Below are 15877 nucleotides of genomic sequence, written 5' to 3' on the forward strand. Positions count from 1 at the left end.
CCTCAGTAAACAGAAGACACTGCAACCATGAAAGAATAAAGGGAAGTTTTTTGTTTGTTTTTTGTTTTTTTGAGTTTTTTTGCAGTGCTGAGGATTTGAACCCAGGGTCTTGTGCTTGCAAGGCAAGCACTCTACAAACTGAGCTATATCCCGAGCCCAAGATTTTTTTTTAAGGAACATTCAGAGAAAACACACACACACACACACACACACACACACACACACACACCTTCTAAACTATGACAGCAGAAATGAAAAAAATTCAACAGATAAGATAGAACCCGTAGATGATGAAATTCCCAAGGTGGTAAAGCAAAAGTGTAGAGATGGAAAATAGAAAACACAGAAGAAAATTAGATTAAAAATCAATTCAAACAAAAAAAGTTGAAGAAAGAAATCATCAAAAATTAATTCAGAGGGAAGTGAAGGGAGAGGAAGGGGTTTGAGGGAAGGAATGATAGTGGAGTAAAACAGACATTATTACCTCATGTACATATATGACTGCATGACTGATGTGATTCTACAATATGCATCATCAGAAAATGAGAGATAACACTCCATTTATTTATGATCTATCAAAATGTATAAATGCATTTTACTGACATGTACAAGTTTGAAAAAAATTTTAAAAAATATTTTTAAATTAATTCAGGAGTGCCAGGCATGGTGGCACACTCTGTAATCCCAGCAGCTTGGGAAGCTGAGGCAGGAGGATCACAATTTCAAAGCTGGCCTCAGCAAAAGCCAGACACCAAGCAACTCAGCAAGAACAAAGCAACTCAAGTGAGAATGCTGTCTCTAAATAAAATATGAAATAGGGCTGAGGATGTGGCTCAGTGCCCCTGAATTCAATCCCTAGTATCCCCCCCCCAAAAAAAATTAATTCAGGAAAATCTTCCAGAACTTCAGGATTTAAACTGCTAGACCAGAATGTCACAATACAATGGACAAAAAATAGAACCAAATTAAGCCAAATCACTATGAAATTTTAGAAGTCTGGGAATAAAGAGAATATCTTTCAATTTCTAAAGGAAGTGGGGTGGGGTGAAGTCACACACAGAAACAGGCATCAGATTAACTTCATACTGCACAACAGTAATAGAAGCTAGAAGACAGTGGAATAACACAATATTCTAAAGGAAAAAAAATTAATAACCTAGAATTTTATACTTAGCCAAACTACCAATCAAATCTGAGAATGGGGGGAAAAATTCCAAACATCAAGTTACAAAACATTTGCTTTTATCATCCTTTCTCAGTAAGTTTCTCGGGATCTGTCACGTGAAAATGAAGGCATATAATAACGAGAAGACATGGAACACAAAAAGCAGAAGATTCAACTCAAGGGAAGTAAAGGAGGTAGCTATATAACAGGAAGAGAGGGCAACCAATCCAGAATGGATTGAATGCTCTAGAAAACAGTTCCTCAAGAAAATTGATTGAATATTTAATGAAAATAAATATCTTCAGAAAAAGAAGACAATTGAGGGTTAAATTAATGATAAGGCACATTTAGTTGTATATATAAAATGGACTAATGCTAAGTATTTATTTTAAAAGATAATTATTAACCATATGAGATTAAACAAATTATCAACAAAAATAAGTAAGACCCAACTGAACTAAATTTGAGATCAAAAGGTATCCTGAAGCTTCTCTTCTCCAGAAAGGCCCCAGTATGCTAGGAAAAATATCACCTGCTAAAAAGGAAGGTGGATTGTTTGTGTAAGTATGGAGCCTGTAAGCTTTTTAGGCACTAGTCAATTAATGCTACATTCAAACAAAAGTAAAAAACTAAGCATCTTAAACATAATTTTCAAATAATATCTCTTGTAATTACTGCAATCTGAGAGGTAAGAAAGATATTCACTTTCCAAGATCAGGTATGATTCAAAATCAGCAACAGGAACAGAGTGAAAGTTTCTGAAGTGCTCTGCAGGCAAGTCAGCACAAGGCAGAATGATCTTATATTTCTAATGCAAAAGAACTCAAAAGAGCTGCAAAAAAGGCTGAGGATAGGTTCTCAAGGTGGCTCACTTCTGGCAGCAAACTGCTCTCTTGGGAGTACTTTGAAACAGACCCACAAGTGCAGGGGCACGCATCACAGCACTGGAAAGACCCCAGCCTAAGTGCTGCACTGAAAATGTGGCTCTGCATTTATTCTAGCTGGGCTAAGAAACTACTCACACCCACAAAATTCTGGAAAACACTCTTTCTTCAACATTTTTAAAGTGCTATTATTTTTTTAACATTTTATTTTTTTATTGGTTCTTTTTAGTTAAATGTAATAAGAGTCCATTTTGATATAATTATACAAGCACGGAATATATTGTATTCTAATTAGGACCCCATTCTTGTGGATGCACATAATGGTGGGATTCACTGTGGTATATTCAAATATGTACATAGGAAAATTATGTCAGATTCATTCTACTGTCTTACCTTTTCCTTTTCCTCTCCTTTCATCCCTTCATTCCCCGTTGTCTAATCTACTGAAGTTCTATTCTTCCCCTCCCCGCTTATTGTGGGTTAGTGTTCCCTTATCAGTAAAAACATTCTACTTTGGCTTTTTGGGACTGACTTATTTCACTTAGCATGATAGTCTCCAGATCCATCCATTTACTGACAAATATCATAGTCATTCTTCTTTATGGCTGAATAATAATCCATTATATATATGATATATATATATATATGATATATATATATGTCACATTTTCTTTATCCATTCATCTGTCCAAAGGGCATGTGGGTTGACTCCATAACTTAGCTATTTGTGAATGGTGCTGCCATAAACATTGATGTGATTGCATCACTATCGTATGTTGATTTTAAATCCTTTGGGTACATACTGAGGAGTGGGGTCAAGTGGTGGTTTCATTTTCAAGTTTGCTGAGGAAACTCCATACTGCTTCCCAGAGTGGTTGCTAATTTGCAGTCCCACCAGCGATGTATGAGGGAACCTTTTTCCCTGACTGGAGCAAGATAAAATCTCAGTATAGTTTTGATTTGCATTTCTCTAATTGCTAGAAATGTTGAACCTTTTTTTCATGTAGTTATTGATAGACTGTATTTCTTCTGTGAAGTATCTGTTCAGTTCCTGAACATTTACTCATTGAGTTAATTGTTATTTTTGGTAAGTTTTTTTGAGTTCTTTGTATATCTTGAAGATTAATGTTCTATATGAGGTGCAGGTGGCAAAGATTTTCTCTCATACTGTAGGCTCTCTCTTCACACTCTTTGATTGTTTCCTTTGCTGTGAAGAAGTTTTTAGTTCGATGCCATCCCATTTATTGATTACTGATTTTACTTCTTATGCTTTAGGAGTTTTGTTAAGGAAGTCAGTTCCTGGGCAGATACATTGGAATGTTGGGACTACATTTTCTTCAAGTATGTGCAGGGTTTCTGGTCTAATTTCAAGGTCTTTGATCCATAAATGCTATTATCTTTAAATGTATTCACCAACCTTAGCAGTCATTGATCACTTTCTTACAAAACCAATTTTGAGCAAAGTTAATACAAGTTCCAATGACTAGCACTATTTTAGAAGATTTGAATTTGAAGCTTTATTTTTTAAAATTTTATTTTATCCCAGAACCAGCCCAGTTAGAATTCTCTATCTTTATTACCATAAAAATACTTATTTGTGCAAATTCCAATGGCGCTTTCTACACGGACACCAGGCCTAAGCTTCCCACTTCAATAACAGCCAGAGTGTTCCTTACCATTTTGTGACTATCACATAATTGGCACAACATGTACCCAGGACAGCACTCATTAATGGGTGTCTATAGAAGCTTACTTAGAGTAATGCAGTAATAAAGAACAGATATGTGTTTGATGGTGTGTTCTAAGAGTCAGCTAACTAATCTATAAAAAAAAAAAAAAATGGTTTAAAGTGCTCAGACTTTCTAAAGCTAGTTTGCTACAAAACCATTTTTATTCTTCACCTTTCAAACTAACTTGAGGCATATTCTTGTATAAACATGAAAACAGCAAAAAGGAACAGCTTCTAAGTGAGTCATAAATTCCTTTAGTAAAATATATTTTGAAATTCCAAAATGAAACTCGTTCTTGCACTGCTTACTGGTCACTTTTAAAATGAACTATATTGATACTTTTACTACAGTTTGGACACTCTTATAAATACATAAACCTAATGAAAGGAAAGCATCAAAGTAGAGTTAAAAGAGAGGAGCAAGGCATGAGAAACCACAGAAGCATGGAATGATGCTGCCAACCTGATGCCATGGACACTTTGACTTTGCTCTTTAGATTAGCAACTTAAAGAATTTCAGCTCTCTCCTATTTTCTTTTGAGAAAATTAAAAAAAAAAAAAATTCTGTACTCTTTCAGTGAATCCTTTCAAATAGCGTAGGCAAGGTACTTGGAGATCTGCGGATTGATGAAGAGTAATACTGCACTGATTGTCAGGCACTGGGCAAAGACACAAAATAACAGATGGTTTGGCACCCCTCTGTAACCTCAAGAGAGTCAACCACAAAATTCTCTAATATCAGCTATTGCCAGCAAAACAATGACAGTGTAGGCAAGAAGTGGTCCAGGAGACCCCACCAACCCTGTAACCAACTCACATGTCTTCTTCCTGAGGATCTGTATTCCCAAATTTGGTTTGCACTTTGTTTTCAAATTTAGCCAAAGCATATGGAACAGTTACATAAGTCCTCTTGGACACCGCAAATGTCCTGAGAGACACTACTTATCATTCTAGTAAAACTTTGTGGGAAAAGAAGGTCTTAAAAAAGTAAACACTAATGGAAATTTGGTCACACTAAAATTGGAGCTTATAAAAACTGTTCTATGATAAAATTATTAAACTGGCAAGCATTTACATTTGAATAAAAAGTAAAATTAGCCTGTGAAGAGGCATCCAGGGAAAGAAAGAAAGAAAGAAAGAGAGAGAGAGAGAGAGAGAGAGAGAGAGAGAGAGAGGGAGGGAGGGAGGGAGGGAGGGAGGAGGAAAAGAAAAGGAAAAGGAAAGAAAAGAAAAGAGGCAATGAGGTAGCCAAGACAACTACATCAATCATGGTAGCATCCAAAAGAGACACTCACTAAAAATGCAATGAAAGACCTTGGGTTTAAACATAAATTTTGCCACTTACTAGCAAGTTACTAACCCTCTCTCAGCAGCATCATATTAGCCAATGTAACGCAAGCTGTTATAGCATTATAAATATGCACAATTTCTTAGCAGTAAGAAAATTATAAAATAACGTCTCAGTGTCAGTTTTTACAAGGAGCAAAGAACACACTGTACATGAATGACATCTGCAAAAGGTAATACACTTTAAAAATCTACTTGCTCAACAATTACAAATATAATAAATTAATCATTTTTTAAATTTCAAGACTATTTTGATGATAAAGTAAATGACTTCCCTTGAGGAAAACTCCTCATCAGTGCTCTATTACTTAGGCTGTAAAACTAAGTGATATAAAACAAAATAATAGTTTTACTCACATTCAACATCCAAACTTGTTTGCATACTAACACCCTCACAAATGTTACACCAAGAGAAACAAATATTACATTTAACCCTTTAGTTAAGTCAAACAAGAAGTTGTTTTAATATCAAAAGAAAAAAGGCATCTCTTTTCTCAAGTAGCAAGTCTAAGTAAATTTCCCATTTTGATAATGGTTTGCACTTTTGAGGATGAAACAAAATCTTGCATTATAATAGAAGGACTTCTATATATGTTAATGTAGTTTTAAAAAATGGCAAAACTTCACTTTTTACAAATGTAAAAACTAAACAACCTTAATTTGTACATTAAAATCACTGAGGGTTTAGTTACTCTTTCAAGCTATTTGTAAGCTTTTACAAAATAAAAATAATAGAGCTATCAGATGATGTTCCATTAAAATCTGGCACCCTCATATTAGGGCACAATATAAGCTTTAATTTGATTTTTATCACACTTACTTTTTTGTGGTAAATGCTACAGAGTCCTCTTTCTATGTCAGGCAATTTATATAGATGGTTTTCTATTTGACCAAACACACTAGATTCTGAATGGAGAACTTCAGATACAGCATCAAGTCGGGCATTTATTTCCCTGTGATAATGGAATAATAGCAATGAACAGGTATGTTAAAATTCAGAATGTAGACATTTCCCACTTTAATGTTTAGGATCATGACATAGCCTCTTAAAAAAGTATAAAGGAGACACTTTCCTATCTCTGATCCTTCTCTGCCTCTTCTTCTCATTTAAAATCAAAGAGCAGGTACCATAGAAGAAAAGTCATGAGCTGTTTTGGCACAGATTGGTTCACAAGAGAAACATATTTCCCAGCCTCCCCTGCAGTTTGTTGTGGCCATTACCCGAGTAATGAAGTGTGGGTAGGAATGATGCCAGTCACTTCTAATCCCTAGCCCATAAAAACCTCCCTGTGTGAGCGTTCATATTCATTTTCACTATCTCTCACTTTAACAGCTAGATGTTGAGTTTAAAGCACTTTTGTGAGCTCATGTTAACTCCATCAGCCTGGGTACACGAGTGAAGCAGAAAAACCTCCATCCCTACATCTGCTATCAAATGAATTTATGAGAGCAGGAAATAAGCTTCTAAACCACTGAGAATGAAGCTGCTTTTGCTATAACAGCTTGCATTACACTGTTTAATAAGACAGGCCTACAATGAGTAACAGGAAGCCTTGGTGGGGGTGGTGATGATTGAACCAACCAAATGTTCAACCAAAATGCAGCTTGAGCAAAGACTGCAGAGTAGCAATATAAAGTACAAAGGATATGACATCAGGAGACATGGGAGGTTAGGGTCACAGGATTTTATCAATGGCTATACCCTGAGTGATGGGCCACTTAGGAAGAAGTGGTGCCATCTTGTCAACTGATTAAATATATCCTAAATGAGAAGTGTCTCAAGTACCTATAAACATAAAAGGTCTGCACGAGGTATGATGGATTTTAAAGACTGAGCGGAGGAAACATGCCTGGTGAATTGTAGACTCTTAGTAAAGTTTTTAAAAACAAATAAGCAAGTGGATCAAAGAATGAACTGATGTTTTTATGGACATTGAGGCATCAGACACTAAATAAACGTGTTTGTCACTGTTGATATCACACACGCTGATGTGATGAGCAAACCTTACACCAGGATACTGCCTAGATGACAGTTAGATCCAGTACTTTCCAATAAACAGAGTGGTCTATATCTTCATTATCCCTATAACTGCACTACGAGGTCATGCCTTTCACAATACAGAGCTACTACACTAACTTCAGGTTTCATTTTTGTTCCATTTTTCATATTCTCCTTACATAGGACATTAATAAAATTTTGCTGGGCATCAATAAAATGGAACTTTGTATATACCTAGACTGGCTCCTCCATTCTCAGCAGGATGGCCCTGGAATCTATATACTTTTTCCATCTCCATGCCACTTCTGTGATCTAAGTCAAAATCATTTTTCTCAATGCCTATTTAAACAGCCTCACAACTTTCTTGCCCACATCTACTGTCCCTTTCTCCACACTGCAGCCTGAGTTGTCTTCCTAAAACCAGCTCATGTCATACCTCTGCTTTAGGTTCATCATTAACTTGTCATTAATCTTTTTTTGTGGTGCTGGGGATTGAACCCAGGGCCTTGTGCACATGTAGCAAGTACTCTACCAACCGAGCTATATGCCCAGCCCAACTTACCATTAATCTTAAGTTCAAATCCAGAATCCTTAATCAATCTACAAGGCATTTGTCTCTACTTACCTGTGAGGTCTCACCTCAAAAAACGTTTCACTCTCTGCCTCCCACTCTAAGTTCCCATTAGATTGAACCTCATCTACTATCTCGGTCACTCTGACAGTTCTGACATCAGGGCTCTCACTTGCTTTACTTTGCCTGGAAGACCTTCCCTCTTCCCTACTGTCCAAGAGCTCCATTTTAACCACTCATCCTCTAAAATAGCTTTGTAAATGCACCAGACCAGATTTAACCCCTTTTCCACCCTTTCCCATATCATCTTCTTTTCATTTTTCATAATGAGAATCACAATTTTATTTCTTCTTCAATTGTATTTACTACTTCATTGTCTTCCCTGCTAGACTATAAACTCATCTCCACAGTTCCTAGAGTGCAATATGTGCTCAAATAAATAGTTGCTGAATTCAATTCAATTCAGTTCTGAAGGCTTCATAAAAAATAAATCAAGATGAGGTGAAAAAATTAAATTTTCTTTGCATAGTTGTTGTGATAAAATAAATCAATGTTTTACTCTAACATTTACCCAAAATGCGATACAAATATAAAGTTTTACTTTAATAACTCCCTCCTGCATAAATGTAAGATGACACCAATTGGAATAGACTAGGTTGATGCTACAGATGGTTTGAGGACAGATAAAATAATGCCATCTGTGAATGTATAAGACAGCCTACGCAGAGAGCTACTGTCTCAAAATTAAACATTTTCTGAAATACAGAAAAAAAAGAGTTGAATAAAAACCTAAGTCATGTTTATGAATTCAGCTAAAAAATTTTTTTAAGAGATGTGAAACTAAATTTCTTAGAGACTAAAAAGGTTGTGCTAAGTTGGCTCAGAACCTGCAAAAGCACAAAGGGAGTAACTTTTATTCCAGCCTAGTATCAGTGTAGTCAAAAGCATCATGTTTACCATGAATCCAGTCTTCTCTAGGAAAGTAATAGCTCAAAGATTAAAGATTTACTCTTCCCCTTCATATCCTGTAAATTAAGCACTATGATATAAAATTAGCAATACTAAAATACTGATATAAAGCTAATATCTCATGTTACATGATGAAGGAAGAGGGGAGGGAAGAAAACAAAGATATTTTATGCAAATAAACATACCCATGCATAAGTGTATTCATAATAAAAGGAGGAAAAATTATGACAATGGAAGTCTTCATTCTCAGAACTGGTGTTTATAACTCCCTTCCTCCACTAGGCATTCTATGTTCCTTTTATTTTTTTTTATAGTTTTTTTTAAAATTTTAATTAAAAATCATAAATTTACATAGGGCAATCTTGTTTGATTCATTCTGTTATTTTTTTCCCTTCCCCCCCACCCCTCCCACCCCTCTTTTCCCTCTATACAGTCCTTCCTTCTTCCATTCTTACCACCCTCCTTATCCCTAACCCTAAACCTAACCCTAACCCTAACGCTAACCCCTCCTACCCCCCCCTTATATGTCCTCATCCGCTTATCAGCGAGATCATTCGTCCTTTAGTTTTTTTGAGAGTGGCTTATCTCACTTAGCATGAATATTTCTCCCTTCCCTTTGGAACACAATGGAATATTCCATTGGAACACAATGGAATATTACTCGGCCATAAAGAAGAATAAAATTATGGCATTTGCTGGTAAATGGATGAAATTGGAAAATATCATGCTAAGTGAAATAAGCCAAGCTCAAAAAACCAAAGGCCAAATGTTTTCTCTGATAAGTAGATGATGATATATAACAAGGTGGGATGGAGGGAGGAAGAGAAGAATGAAGGAACTTTGGGAGGTGTAGAGGAAAATGGGGTGGGAAGGGGTGGGGATGGAAAGATAGTAGAATGAAACAGACAGTATTACGCTAGGTATATTTATGATTATATGAATGATGTGATTCTACATTGTGTACAGCCACATAAATGAAAAGTTGTACCCCATTTGTGTACAATGAATCACAATGCAGTCTGCAAAAATTTTAAAAATTAATTAAAAAAAAGAGTGAGAGGGAACTCCTTCTGTCTGACTGCTCTGAGCAGAGACTTAAGGTATTTTCCTATATTTGGACTGTAACTAAAAGATCAGCTTTTCTGAAGTCTTAAATCTGTTGACTTTTGGAGTGGAACTTATACCACTGGCTCTCCTGGTTTTTAGACTTTCAGATTTGAATGAAAGCTACATTAGATCTACTGACCCTCCAATATGTTGACTGCAGAATCTGGGATATGCTTAAAGATTTGAAGAACTATTTCCTCAACTACAAAAACAAATTATGAAATGTATATGCCAGAACCCAGCTCTTAAAAGGTATAACTTTACATTTATATTAATATAAAGATAATTGAAATTTGAAATAAATTAATTAATAATTACTAATATAAAAAAAGATTAAGGATTTGGGCTTAGAAGACAGATGAACTTGGTTCAAATCCAGGATCTTCCACTGACCAATTATTTATTCTTGCCGTAGTTTCTCCATCTAAGACAAGAATAACAATGGGCCCTAACTCTATGTACCATAATTCAATAATACATGACAAGCACTTAGTACAGCACTTTCTATATAGTAACCACTCATTAAATATTCACTGCTTCCATCATCATCATCATCATCATCACAAAGGGAAGGGAGAAATTGTACCCCAAATTTAAGTTTGGAAATAACTATGGGTAGACAAACCTTAACACTTAGATATGAAAACAGGTATTTCATGCAAAGTGAACAAGGAAAGATTAAGGAAAACTAATCCTGGAATCTCAGGTACTAAATCTGATGACTTGAAGCATTATATTAAGATAGGTTAGTAGGCTGCATTAAGAAAGCAAGTTATTAGGCTGGGGAGATAGCTCAGTTGGTAGAGTGCTTGCCTCGAAGGCACAAGGCCCTGGGTTCAATCCCCAGCACCACAAAAAAAAAAAAAAAAAAAAAGCAAGTAATTACTAATTACAGGTGTTTAAATGTGCAAGGGGAGAGTGAAAGGATGTGTGGTACCATTTATCACAAATTCCTCATCATTGGGGTAGCTCTAATTTCACTTTTATATCCTATATGCAGATCAGGATATAAATGAATGATTTCTAAGGTTTTAAAAATAAAATATACACCTTAAAGTTATTTTAAAATAAAAAGTAGTTATAAGATCTTCTAAAAAATTCTAATAAAGTAAATGTCAGTCACCAGAATAAGAAATCATTATTTTAGTATAGAGAGATCTGGTGAGTCTGACAAGCAACAGAAAAGGCAGCAGCATTGTCATATAAACAATGATAAAAATATTATTCCAAGATGTGATACTAAACAATGTAAAGCAATGAAAAAGTGGCACCTGAATCATTTCATTCCAGAATCCAAAAAACAATAGATATGATGTCCTGGAGATAACGAAGATCCTGGAGATAACGAAGATTCTTCTTTACCACTAAAGACTCAAGGACTAGTTGTAGGTGTCACTGGAGTCCTTCACATGTGAAGATGAACTGGGTGATGACATTAGTATCTACTGTGTGTAACTGTCACTTAAAAATCTGTGTGGTCTACAGTTACTGTCAGTGATGGAGTCTATACCTACTGGTAAGTGCTTGGGAGATGCATCAATAATTCAAACATAAAGGTATTTGTAGAGAATCAGCTGAAATGCAAACTGCTGGACGGGTTATTTGGATTTTCATTTTTCACTGAAAGTTTTGCTTTAAAAACAAATGATTGAAATTAATGAATTAAATTCAGAAAGTAATTATACTGGTCATGTGATATGACTAAACCTACTATCTAAATAACCCTCTTCTAGAAACTTTTTCTACTAGAAAGTTCTTAGTGCTTTCTTAGCATTATTACCTGGACCCATCCAGCTTTGCCTTTCATGCCCACCATTCATTTATTCAATGAACCATTACCAAGTGTTTAAGAAGAACTGGCTGAAGAAAGTGGTTAATGTTCACACCACGAACTTTCTGAGCCCTGTCCACAAAGAGCTATACTATACTGACCAAAAATTACACATTTTTAAGAAGAATTCATTATAAATGTGATAAAATTATAACTGAGCTATGACCCAGGTTCGATGAGAACACAGGAAGGTGCATCTAGTTTTCGGGGTCTGGGCTGACTTCCCAGGAATAGCTATTGTCTGAATGAAGAAACATAAAAGATTAGTGGAAAATGGTAAGTGAGGGTGGGGAAATGTAACCACAAGAACATGAGAGGTAAGTGTGGCCATGTGAGCTATCAGGCCAAACAGCAGCTTTGACTATCTTGAGAGCAACTGGAACCAAGGCTAATGGCTCAGAGAGGTTTAAGAATAGTGGCAGAAACAGATAGAAGGCTGTTTCAGAAACCCAGGGAGCAGCACTGAAGGCCTGAACTTGAGGAGAGGATATTGGAATGGAGAGAAACACAGTTCCAGACATAATAAGAAAGCACAAATAAAAGCAGCTTTCATGGATTAGATAAGGGAGGGAGGAAAGGAAGCAACACACTGGGTAACAAGATGCACTGTCATACACAAATATTGCTCAAATGATGCAGGCCATGAACAAAAAGCATTTTCTTTTATAAAACTATATTCTAAGGAGCTATTCTGAACTTACACTGGGGTAAACTGTAAATCATCCAACAAGTTTTGAAGGATTTTCATTACTCATGTTCTAATGAGGCAACATTTTGCCAGCAGAGTACAACTCGCCTTCTTCAAAATATTAAACAGAATAGTTTTCTGACAGCTACCCTTCAATACAAGTTTAGTCCACAAATCTAAGCCTTTGAAAATAGCAATATGAAATCTGTTTCTGGTAATGGTGGGAATAGGTACTTCCAAACCATCCTTCCCACTGACAAGAATTTTAAAATCCAGATGAAACATAAAACCATAATCATAAAAGCATCAAGAAACTAACAAAATGGTACCAAATAACTCCATAAAAAATATTTTTAAAAAAGCAAAAGCCCAGAGGAATAATGCAGCAGCCTAAGCTACTTTTGTACAGAAGAGACATGCCAGAACAATTTGCTATGAAAATAAGCCTTGTAGTAAGGATGAAGTTTCAACTGTGTTTAGCATTATTTATTTTAATTCATACAAAAATGTAGGCACTGAACTTGAATGAAGATGGTGGTTCCAGCTGGATACAGTGGCATATACCTGTAATCCCAGCAGCTCAGGAGGCTGAGGCGGGAGGATCACAAATTTCAGCAACTTGCAAGGCCCTAATCAACTTAGTGAGATTCTGTCTCAAAATTTAAAAAAATAAATAAATAAAAAGGGCCGGGATGTGGCTTAGTGGTTAAGCAACTCTGAGTTCAATCCCTGGTTTAAAAAAAAAAAAAAAAAAAAAAAAAAAAGGATCCCAGAGTAATAATGCCACAAAATCCTGGCAGAAGCATACAAAAGTTCTCTCTGGGAGAAAAGCACCTTCATCCTATCTCTTACATTATTCCCCCAAAATAAACTTCCAAATAATATGACCTGTACATAAACAAAGAGAGCCAAGCATAAAAAGAAACCAGATGATTAAGAATCAAAAGAGAAAACAAACAATAGGAAGAAACACAAAAAGTATCAAGATACTTAGAAGAAAATGAATAATAACAAATTCAAAGGAAGTCACCAAAAGAAAGCAGAAGAAATTAGAAGGTAACCAGTTATATAATTTTCATTGGTTTTCAGATGATCTTTCTTTGCTTTAAGATTTTTATCTCTACCATAGTATTGTCCCGCTTGACTGATTTAGCAAAATGTGGATTTGTTTCTTTTCAATAGCACTTTGGATATGTTATTCTTTCTAAATCTAAGAATTCACATATTTCATGATTTATGAAAAATTTTCATACTTTATCATCTCTTTGAATATTGTCTCTTCCCATTCTAATTTTCTTTTTTTGGAAGTTTGGGTTTGACTACCTAGGTTTGTCTTTCAATCTCTAATACTGTCTATCACGCTGTCAGTCTGCTGCATTCTAGGTAGTTTTTTCACATACTATCTTATACAAGTAGAGATCCCTAATCCGAAAATCAAAGATCTGAAAGAATTAAAAACTAAAACATTTCAAATACTGACACAATGCCAGAAGTAGAAAACCTCATGCATGAAATTTTGTTTCCTACACAAAACTATTATAAAATAAAGATACTAAAATAAAGATACTATATAAATGATCTTTGGGCTATGAGGTATATATGAAACATAAATGAATTTCATACTTAGATTTGCATTTCATCCCCAAGATTTATCACTATGTAAATGCAAATTTTCTAAAAAACAAACAACAGCTTCAACAAAAAACCAACCAAAATCTGACACACTTCTGGTACCAAGAATTCTGGATAATGGATATTCCATTCCACTGCAATATTCCATTTCCATTGTTGCATCCATTCTTGTTTAACCTATCCATTGGTTTTAAAAAGTGTATATGATGGCTTCTTTTTTTATTTTATTAATTCTTTTTAGTTATACATGACAGTAGACTCCATTCTGACATAATTATACAAGTATGGAATATATCTTACTCTATTTAGAACTCCAATCTTATGAAGGTACTTGCTAGTGAGATTCACTGTGGTATATTCATATATGCACAAAGTTATGTCACATTCATTTGCTAGTAAATGGACAGATCTGGAGACTATCATGCTACGTGAAACAAGCCAATTCCAAAAAACCAAAGGCCGAATGTTTTCTCTGATACGTGGAAGCTAACCCAAAATAAGGGGGAGCAGGAATAGCAATTCAGTGGATCAGACAAAGAAAAACAAAGGGAAGGGGTGGGGATAGGAAAAGGAAAGACAGTTGAATGAATACAAAGGCTTCATTTTAAAATCAGCCTGAATCCTTTTGATGATATATTTTTCTTTTCTTTTTTTTTCTTTCTTTCTTTTTTTGGAAACGGGGGATTGAATCCAGGGGTGCTTTACCACTAAGCTACACCCCCAGTCCTTTTTTTCTTTTTCTTTTTCATTTTAAAGACAGGGTCTTAGTAAGTTGCTGAGGCCGTCCTCAAACTCAATCCTCTTGCCTCAGTCTCCCAAATCGCTGGGATTAGAGGTGTATGGTATTATGCCCAGCTGAGGGTATTTTTTCCTATGCTATTTTTTATACTCTTTTGATTTCTTTTAACTTGGTAACTGTATATTTATCTGAGGCACAATCCAAAATGCATAAAGTAAATTTCACAGCTTGGAAATTGCCAGACCACACAGACTATGTAAACTGAAACTGTAAACCTATGAGAGAGGGCCTAGGGTTAAGAATCCTTGAAACTTCTCCCTGTGATGAAACCAAGCCAAAAAACAAACCTCTGTCAGATCTCTCTTGAGATTATAGTGATTTTAGTACCTCACATTACTATAGTCTCTTTAACTTAAACAGACCCAAGTGCCTGTATTCTGCCTCCTATAAGGTAATTAAAACTCAATCCTGATTGCCAAGGCCTGCAAAGGCCAAGAGAGCAGCAGAGACAGTAAATTCATCATTTCCAACGCCTTTTCCAGACTGCTCCCTGAGTTCCTCCATTAATTTTTATATACGACCTCAGTTATGTTCTAAAAGGATACTCACTTATACTTTATCCAACATATTTATTTACTTCTCATTAGAGAGGTTTTAATGTTACTGAATTGACAGAAAATGAAGTTCTCCCATAGGAAACATTCTGAGGGGAAATATTCTGAAAATCCCTAATAAAGGCATAAAGATGGAAAAAGATTAAAAAAGAGAGAGCCAAGAAAAACAATTTATCTCCTTCTCCATCTCCCCTGTATTCCTCTTCCTTAGCCCCAATGAAATTTGCCATTTCATGTTGGCATTTGAGCTGTTCTAGATCTGAGAGTCCCAATACTGTAGGAAAAAGCAGAGGCCAGCTCGAAGTTCCTGATTATCTGTGTCCCAAGAAATGCTAGCTAATCCATCTGTGTTGACAGGGCAGACATTCGGGTTAGAGTCCTTAGGTTCACTTATTTCTCTCTTGGTAGCAGCTGTCCCTCTTTCCACACTCATCCAGTCTCAAAGCAAAGAACGAAGGCATGGGGTCAGCACCAATCATAGTTCTCAGTTAGGTGCCACCTGTCATTCTCCCTTCCCATTTATGAGCAAGAATGCATCACACTGGGCTGAGTAAAACAGAGTCAGCACGGTGAACACTGTGTTAACAAACTCATGGACCACA

General features: G+C 35.6%; 1 protein-coding gene across 4 annotated transcripts in view; it reads right to left on the reverse strand.

The window, feature by feature from the left end:
• Positions 1 to 15877, reverse strand: part of MSH3 (mutS homolog 3) — a gene marked incomplete at its 5' end in the record, with an annotated part of 207246 nt that overhangs the window by 87773 nt on the left and 103596 nt on the right. For all 4 annotated transcript variants that reach the window (XM_079145550.1, XM_079145548.1, XM_079145549.1 and 1 more), the window contains one exon: positions 5946 to 6078. In XM_079145550.1, the coding sequence (XP_079001676.1) occupies positions 5946 to 6078 (133 nt within the window). The remainder of the gene's footprint in view (positions 1 to 5945; positions 6079 to 15877) is intronic.

Source organism: Sciurus vulgaris, assembly GCF_902686455.1.
Source record: "Sciurus vulgaris genome assembly, chromosome: 6".
NCBI lineage: Eukaryota > Metazoa > Chordata > Mammalia > Rodentia > Sciuridae > Sciurus > Sciurus vulgaris.